This window comes from Hesperophylax consimilis, chromosome 1 (assembly GCF_061612785.1).
Source record: "Hesperophylax consimilis isolate HC1 chromosome 1, BYU_Hcon_1.0, whole genome shotgun sequence".
Classification (NCBI taxonomy): domain Eukaryota; kingdom Metazoa; phylum Arthropoda; class Insecta; order Trichoptera; family Limnephilidae; genus Hesperophylax; species Hesperophylax consimilis.
Window position 1 is genome coordinate 33363259 of NC_142836.1, and position 9614 is coordinate 33372872.

Below are 9614 nucleotides of genomic sequence, written 5' to 3' on the forward strand. Positions count from 1 at the left end.
TTAATAAAATTTTGCACAAATTCATTGTTTGGTAAAATAAAAACAAATTTGAAAAAATTCACATTTTAATTTATTTATTTTCAGACATTTTTAAAAACTTTCATTAGGAAATTCAACAGAACTAAAACAAACTTTAAAACTAATTAAGTAATGATTTTTACATAATTGCAGTTTAAAAAATATACAATACGTTATACAAAACTGCCATTATCAGAGTTTAACAAAATATATAATAGCAAAATCGAGAGAAACAAAACATACTTAAAAAATAATGAAGTAATGATTTTTACATAATTTCAGTTTAAAATAATATGGAAAACGTCATACCAAACTGACATTATCAGATATTAACAAAATATATAATAGCAAAATCGATTGAAATAAAACATACTTAAAAAATAATTAATTAATGATTTTTACATAATTTCAGTTTAAAATAATATGGAAAACGTCATACCAAACTGACATTATCAGAGTTTAACAAAATAGAGAAATAAATCACACTTAAAAAAAAAATTGCATTCATTTTCAACTAATTAATTTTCCTTATTTAGTAAAATCCTTATTTAACAACATCCCCATTAAAGAATGCCTTAAAATAATTGAAAATATCCTAGAAAAATCTAATGTCAACCCAATAATAAGAAAAGAGTTATTCCAGCTCATAAAAATTTGCATACAAACAAATTATTTTCTTTTTAATGATACATATTTTGAGCAATTGGACGGACTTCCCATGGGATCCCCTTTAAGCCCACTTCTAGCGGAGATATTTATGGATCATATTGAAAATATTATTCTTAAGTCTCCCTTAGCTAAATATATAATATACTATGTCAGATATGTAGACGATATCTGAATATGTTGGAAAGGCACCAACCGTCAATTAGATATCTTTATTAATTGGACCAACACTGTTAATAATAAAATCTGCTTCACAGTCGAACATGAGATCAAAGCTAAAATATTTTTTTTAGATCTAACAATTGGAAAGAATAATAATAAACATACTTTTGAAATATTTAGAAAACCAACTTTTACAGACACTACAATAAATGCAAATTCAACTCATCCTTCAGAACAGCCAGAAAATGCAAATTCAACTCATCCTTTAGAAACAGAGGTAATTATCTTTAAAATGTACAAAAAGTACGTTACCTGAGAAAAATCCACATAATCGTGTTAGAGTACTAAAATCATCTTCTATATTATTATGCCCAGACAATTCTGAAATTTCAGAATCTCTAAGAAACTCAAATATTTCATGTATTTAAAAATGATAATATTGCAAAAATAGCAATGTCTGACCCATTAATATGTTCATATGGGTCTTTATTATTAAGTAATCACACGGAACACCATTTGAATACACATATAACATCGAAGATGAGGGATTTAGCCAAGGTGTATATAGTTATTAAAGAACAGAAACCTTCAATTTCAACCTTTGATTTAGCGTTTGACCCTGTGCATTTTGATGTTTTTATTAAAGCCGTACAAATAAATAGTGGTTACGATGAAATTACAGGTTCTGTAAAAATTCCTAGCATGTCTCAACGACTTTGTACGGCTATAAAAGATTGTACAAAGTCGTTGAGGCATGCTAGGAATTTTTACAGAACCTGTAATTTCATCGTAACCACTATTTATTTGTACGGCTTTAATAAAAACATCAAAATGCACAGGGTCAAACGCTAAATCAAAGGTTGAAATTGAAGGTATGTTCGTTACCAGTTTAGTACAATATGGACATGAGTTTTTACGGTCATGCACTCGTGCTCATTTACTAGTAGAAATAGTGCTTCGAGTTGTAGTCGATGACACTTCGATTGCCTCCAGCTTCTCTAAATGATGTTGCTCATCATCGGCGTTGGAAATTTTCATATCTAAAAAGTAACAATACATTATTTAGCTTTCTTTAAACTTAATTAGTAAAACCTCAAATTATAAGAAAGTAGTCATTGTTGAATGAAACACTAGTATATATTGAATTATTTCGCGGATAAGCGATAAGCCGCCATAGCTCAGTGGTCAGAGCTGTCGACCGGAAATCGAGGGGACACGGGTTCGAGTCCCGTTGGCGTTATGTAAATCTCAATTATTTGTACCTATATTTTGTTAACTCGGATATTTTCTTATATTATTTTGTATAACATATATTTATCATATAAGATATAAGATCTGTATAATTAAAAAAATATATAAATAAATAAAGATGTACATTATTATCTGTAAAAGCCCTATGGGCGTTTAAATAAATAAATAAAGTATCTTTTATCAGGAGATTTTTCAATGTGGATGAGTGTTTCAGGCGAATAATTATTGCTTTTAAAATAATTATAATTAAATTAAATTATTTAATTAAATGAAGACAATATTAGCATCACTCAATCTAAAATCTGAAACAGAAAAGATACGGTCACATCTGGGACTCGCACCGGACCTTCGGCTTTCTGGGCCGCACCTCTGACCATATAATAATCAAATTATATGTTACGTATTGATTGTTTCAAGAGTATTAAACATGTTTTCTGTAGATACCTGATTCTATCGAAGAAGTAACGTTGTTCGGTTTGTATAGTGAATCATCTTCGGACGTCGGCGGACTCCTTTCTAACATTACTTCAGTTTTGGTTTCTAAAATAAAGCATAATATATTATATATTTATTGTTATTAAGTTTAATTTGTAGAACTCCATTTTATTTTTTATTTTTTATATATTCAATAATATTGTTATTGGGTTTATAAAAACAGTTTATTTTTAAACAAGTTCTGCTGTGTAATTATTATTACGCGTGACAGCTGTTTCGCCCTCTGAAGGCATTATCAAACTGTCGAAGGCATTATCAAACTGATAATGCCTTCAGAGGGCGAAACAGCTGTCACGCGTAATAATAATTACACAGCAGAACTTGTTTAAAAATAAACTGTTTTTATAAACCCAATAACAATATTATTGAATATATAAAAAATAAAAAATATATTATATATTTATCCAATAATAATATCTCAATGTAGTAAGTAAGTCATGTGCACAAATATGAAACCTAACCTAATATAATGACAAAACAACAGACTAATTAAGCATTTGCAACGGAATATTTAATTAGCAGCATTTCTGATATTACCTATAACAATTTACTATAAGCTAAGGTAGCTCTGTAATATTTCAGATTATTATCAGTGAATATTACCTGAATCTGAGGAAGTTTCATGGTTAATTTCTTCGCCCAGTATGCTCTGCATATTGCTGATGATTAAACTTTGTCCTTTGGAAATTAGCGAAAAGGGTGAAGACGAGATCATGTCGTCAGTACTGTTTATTGATGTACGTAAATCACTGGTTCTTGGAACATCTATAAAATATCAAGAACAAACACATTGAAACATACATATATGTACCTGCAGTTTTCTGTTTTTGCAAATTTTATTTCCACAAAGGAATTTGTTTAATTTGAATATGAACAAATTAATGGGTGATTATCCGACGTGTAAAACTTCGTTTTAACTTAATTATTTTAAGAAACAACTGTTTGAAAACAAAACATGCTTTTAAATGCATATTTTAGTATAGGAATATGGCTTTAGTTTGATTTGACATTTTTACCACAAGTTGTTAGGTTAGCTTTTTTGAATTTTGTTAATACATAATATATATCTATTATTCAAAATAATTTTACTGCTTGGGTTCTCAAAAAAGAAAGAAAAAAATCATGACCTATATAATAAAATACGGTAATTATTCTGTACTCATTTGATAAGCATAGATTAAAATTGTTAATATTATATTTATTATATTAATTCTATATTTTACAATTAAGGTTATTACCTATTTAGAAATATGTAATAGCTTACCGTATTTAAAATCCATTTCGCAAAGCTGAAAGATTTTATTAAATCTCCTTCGTAATAAAGCTAATAAAACGCAAAAACAAATCAACCTGTCAACTGATTCGTGATATACGAACATTGAATAACGGTAATATTTAATATTATCTGTTAGCCAGTTACAAGTCATTAAGTGTTTCAGAAAACTAACCTGAAGCTAGCTTCAAATGGACCAATACAAACAAACCAGCCTTGTGCTAGCAAACAACATCATTCAATAATGGGCTTTAAATAATATAACTTTAGAGGTTAATTTTGCATACAATTCTTGAGCCTTATAGTTCCTTTCGAATATTGTTTAGACCAATACGCAATGTCGTACGATAATAAGCTCTAAATAATATTACTTTAGAGGCTATTTTTGCATACAATTGTTAAAACATTTAATTACTTTAGAAAATTATTTGTACACCTGCGTTTGACACAAATAACGATGGCAACGTCGCTTTTTGAGATCAATGAAGTTAGTTTAACATACGATAGAAATAATTAACAAAGTCAGGTTGAATATCTGAGATAAAATCGCATATAGGAGCATATCTAATGCTCACGAAAATCGCACTTGTCACATCAAATTGAGTTGAAAATGCCACTGATCTCGTCTCGCCGAGACGATTAAAATGGCATTTAAATCTCAATTTGTCGATGATCAAGTAAGTGCTCAATGATCAAGTAAGTCGAAATGATCCAATAGTTCCGGTTATTTGCAGACGCTAAGATGTACAAAGTGCCGTATCATAAACCTATATATATATATATATATATATATATATATATATATATATATATATATATATATATATATATATATATATATATATATATATATCCAAAAATTCTAAACATGAACTGTTTGATAAAAACAAATAAAAATGAAAAAAACATATTTCTTATAACCATACCTACATAATCTAATCAAATCAAAGTCACAATTGTGACAACCAAAAATATCACAATCTTCTTATATTTTTTATAATTATGAATCACTGAAGTAAGAATCGTGGCTCCCTTATCAGGCACAAGAGCTCCTCTTTTCTGATAAGGTATACATGAGCAATTATGTACCTAAATATTATATTTTGCAAAAAAATGTATGTATTAATGTAACTATGATCTATATTAAAATAATAAAAATAAAAATAAAATAACTTACTTATATTTTTTAATTAAGGGTAAATTATGATGTAAGAAGACTAAAGCTTCTGCTTCAAACCGTAATCGGCTTAGCCGACTAGTCGGCCGACTAGTCGGTCTTATTACAACCGACTAATCGGCTAGTCGGCTAGTCGGCGAAAGTCATAATCGGCACATCTCTAGTTAAATTACATTATTAAATTACTCTAGTTAAATTTCTAGTTACACATCTCTAGTTATCTTATTTCGTATTTCGAAAAACCTTGGATGAATGACCAACCCTGAAGAACAATAATTCAGATCGCAGGCAGGTAGTTGATGTCTCTTCTTCCTCTCTGCACCAAATCAATACTCCTGCTAGAATTTGTGTAGCTGTCCTGGTTGACCAAAAAAAATACATCATTACGGCCGTACTTCGAATGGAATAGATTTTTTCTATTTTTAATCTGCAATAATTATTTATGTTACAGAATCTATTCCAGAAAACTTAAAAATAAATAAGAAGGGATATGGGAAATGAATTCGGACAACTTGACTCGAAGGATGAAGGGTTTTTAACAATAAATGCACACAGGAGGTCATGATAAACCTTGTGGAACCCTTGCATTGATTTAGTACGGAGGCCAAGAAGAGCCTGAGTTATTGTTCTACCTTTGATAAAGTCCGCAATTTAACTATTCATGATTGGTTATTCATCAAAGGTTTCGAAAAATGAGATAAAATTTGGTTTAAACCCTTTAAAAGAGTGTCAACTTAAGTTTCTGAAACTGTTTGATCTATTTTTGTTGTTTGTTTTTGGGGTGTTATGCCGTGTTGCGCTAACTCCTTCTTTAGCCGACGTTTCGGACAGCGTTGCAGTGATGAGTGATCTTCGGATCTACCGGATCTGCCCTGATGATGGACACTGCAACGCTGTCCGAAACGTCGGCTAAAGAAGGAGTTAGCGCAACACGGCATAACACCCCAAAAACAAACAACAAAAATGCTTTTGGCCGTGAAAATCTAAAAACTTACCTGTTTGATCTATTATTCCTAATTTTCTTATAGCTCATGAAAATGTGTGCCTCCGAAACTGACATATCGTTTCTCGAAAAGTAGTCGCTGTTGAAAAAGCTAATTTTGTTTGTTGATGTAATTAATAGGTATGAGTGAGTACCTGCCTCGTACAAGATGCACTAGAAATGTCCCGTATAAAAACTTAAAATCTCCCTTATACTCGTATTTGTCCCAATACTTTTATTTTTGTTACTTATATTTTGCATTATTCGAACTACATTATTCGTTCGTGTATGCGACATTTTCGTATTTGAGCCGTATCCCAAGATGCCACACCTCACACCTCACTTAATTTGAGGTGATACACCACAACACCTCATTTCAGAATTTGAGTACCTCATAAAAACTCATTCCGAAATCGTGTCCTACCAACCCAATTGATTGGTCAACTTGAGTTTTTTTCAAATATTTTTATTTAAGATTTGGTGCATTTAAGCAACAACTCAATCCTGAATGAAGTTCTCTCAGTATGGCGTGCATAGGTGCAAATATTATAGTGCACTTTCTTTAAGAACTGAAATTTAAAAAAAAATCCTCACCTAATGTTCTATATACATTAGGCAAGGAACATATTGCTCTTCCAAGTCGTTAATGATGTCATGGATAATGTGTTTAATTTTTGTTCTTTTACATTTTCTTCATTCTTCTTCTTCTGGGTATCAAGTATAAAGTTTTATCGATAATGTCGGTAACTTATCAGCGTTCCCGAGTATGACTGCAGATTGCCAACGAACAAATAACAGTTCCCAACGACTAAGTGTTCTTAATCAATTCGCCTTGAGGTGTTGTTTGTATGTTAGCGATCTGCGGTCGTGCTCGGGAACGATGACAAATTATCGAATTTACTATCGATCGACCGTGCTTACTTACCATGGTGCCCCCTTCTTTAGGAGGTTGAATTTCATCAGAGCAATCAACAAGCAAAACAACTTTGAATTTCATCTCATCATCTTAAATTTTAGAACGGTTTCCACACAGCATAAATATTTACAAATAAATCCGTGATTTTGGTCAGGTATGCCACATTATATAACAGTAATTGCAAACACAAACGAAATATTACTATCGTTGTCCTTGCCGAGCTAATCATAAGGAAGGTGTGTTGAGTTACGAACTAGCCAATAGTCCAATGCACTCACCTTTTGACTTGCGAGAAGTTCAACGTTCGGCCTTCCTCACTATTGAAGATCACAGCCTGATCCAAACAGACAGACAACTCATGCTAATTTAAACACCACTCAAATTTACATACAGTTACTGAAGTTTTTAATAATACTTCTATGTTCGTTTTAACATTGCATCTTTATGGTAACTCTAGCACAAACCCGTGGATATTATAATTGTAGGATTTGTGAAGCTGTAAGCATTTATCAAAAAAAAATTGCATCGGGATCATTGCCTTTGAAAAGAATAAATCTACCTTTCAAATGTAAACTTGATAATTTATTGATATTATAAAAATACTAGGGACTTGTTCAGACTAATCGAACATAAATGTAGCACTGCTTATGAGAAGGATAGCCATTCAGAGAAGTTGTATATGAACGGTCCGCTTAAGTATGTCCACTGGACCTAATTCTGTGAAACCTCGCGCGTTGTCAAATTAACGTGATTACTTCACTTTACTCTAATATTATTTCATTTAAGCATCTGTCGACATTTAAACAAAGGAATTACACTTTTCAAATTAAGAACATTTTAATTAATTAAATAATATTGGTATCTACTTTTCGCTTGTAGAATTTGATTTATTCTTATCATTTCATTTTTTTTAATTAAAAGTACATTACTATAGTTTTACGATTTAATGATTTTACGCATTACGCAAGAATTTAATTTCAAATCACCCACCCATGCACCGGCAAAGAAAATTAGTACGTTTAATTTGTACGTACCAGGAAGTCGGTTTTACTTATTTATTTATATATATATACACCTAAAAAGGCTTTTACATAAAAGTGATACATGATGCAGTGTACGCAGGAGAATATCTGTACTATACAGGAGATACTGACAGTAAATAGATGTAATCCATTGTAAAGTAGGTACAAAATACACAATTGTAAAATCGTGATTACAAGTATAAAGAGAAAATATTAAGAAATATTTTTTTTTAAAACAGAAAACTAAATTTTTAAAAAACTAAATATAAAGCAATATTAGTAAAACGTAAGAGTAACATAAAGTAAAAAAGAAATTACAACAATAGTACATATAAGACAAAACATTATAATTAATTTACCAACGCTACTCTAATTTGTAGGATTCGACAAAGTGTTGGTATAGATTATGCTTGGTTTTATAAATGGGGTCAATAAATAAATCAATAGCACCCCCATACTTGTTGCCCAGATCTTGCATCCTATTGGTCAGTGAGTGCGTCTGATAGTTGGTCGTGTATGAATTGCAGAAGAATGTTATATTTTGTCTTGTATTCCTAGTCGGAACATGGAATTTAAGAGTGGCAACGATAGCAGGACTATCAATTAAGTTGTTAATGACTCTGTGTAACACAACCATGTCTGAAATAATTTTCCTGTCAGACAGTGTTATTAGATGCAATTGATTCATCAAACTGACATTAGTAATGTAATCAATAGGAATTCTGAGGTCAAAATTTACGTATTTGAGAAATTTGTGCTGAACTCTTTCTATATTATTGGAGTGAACTTTATATAAAGGGGACCAAATAGGTGAATTATACTCCAAATGACTTCTGACTTATGAAATATAGAAGGTTCTCATACAATATATGGACTTAAAATCAGTTAAAGTTCTGCAAAGGAAGCCAAGCATCTTTAAAGCCTTATTAGTTATATAGTTGATGTGTGCAATGAATGACAAGTTTTCATCAAATATTACACACAATGCACAAATTTGTGACTCTGGTATTAATTTAATATTATTTAATGTATATTCATGTAAGATATTATAACGAGTTTTGGAAAATCGCATTACTTGACATTTCTGAATGTTCAAAAATAAAGCATTTTGTTCACACCATTGATGAAGTTGTTTCGTATACATTTTGTATTATTTTATATATTTTGAAGTCGTCAGCAAATAGCAGAACTTCTACATCATTAAATTGGTCAACAATGTCATTGATGAATAGTAAGAAAAATATTGGGCCGAGGTGGGACCCTTCAGGAATCCCACATGTGGCCTCGAATATATGAGATTGTACAGAATTAATCTTTACATGCGTTTTATGCATGTCTAATAGATTTGTCGACCGCGCCGTCGCCGTGGTTGAACGGTTAACAGGACTTCAGGTATCGATAGGACAAAATTTTATATTATTTATTTATTTGTATTCTTTCACGAAATTCCTGATGGAGGGGCATGCGATGGCGACTCTCCTCGACCGGGCGGACTGCTTCCGACGGCCCCAGAATTCCTTCTCATCCCTTCGTCTTCAGTCTTCTAGTCTTTTGGTCTTCGGGAGAATTTCCTCTTCCTTTTCCCAGTTAAATAAATATTTTAGAGAAAATCCGGGATGTCGGCGCACCACGCATCGCCCCGCCCAGGCGGG

At 31.3% G+C, this 9614-nt stretch overlaps 1 protein-coding gene across 2 annotated transcripts; it reads right to left on the reverse strand.

The window, feature by feature from the left end:
- Window positions 1-1543: 1543 nt before the first annotated feature.
- On the reverse strand, window positions 1544-4371 carry LOC149426680 (uncharacterized). 2 transcript variants are annotated; one of them, XM_089637952.1, is made up of 4 exons: window positions 3857-4371; window positions 3196-3357; window positions 2542-2637; window positions 1544-1886 (listed from the first exon to the last, which is right to left on the reverse strand). In XM_089637952.1, exons 1-4 carry the CDS (start codon window positions 4017-4019, stop codon window positions 1780-1782), a joined length of 528 nt encoding a protein of 175 aa, XP_089494078.1. In that variant the 5' UTR covers window positions 4020-4371; the 3' UTR covers window positions 1544-1779. The 2 variants fall into 2 exon arrangements, with proteins under 2 accessions (XP_089494078.1, XP_089494086.1); XM_089637960.1 differs by lacking the exon at window positions 3857-4371 and having other exon boundaries at window positions 3196-3484.
- Window positions 4372-9614: the final 5243 nt, after the last annotated feature.

Coding starts and splice junctions, on each gene's coding strand:
- LOC149426680 (XM_089637952.1), bottom strand. CDS start 4,019: ATGACTTGTAACTGGCTAACAGATAATATTAAATATTACCGTTATTCA. Junction 3,358..3,856: donor CGAAATGGATTTTAAATACG/GTAAGCTATTAC, acceptor GATATTTTATAG/ATGTTCCAAGAACCAGTGAT. Junction 2,638..3,195: donor TGAAACTTCCTCAGATTCAG/GTAATATTCACT, acceptor GCTTTATTTTAG/AAACCAAAACTGAAGTAATG.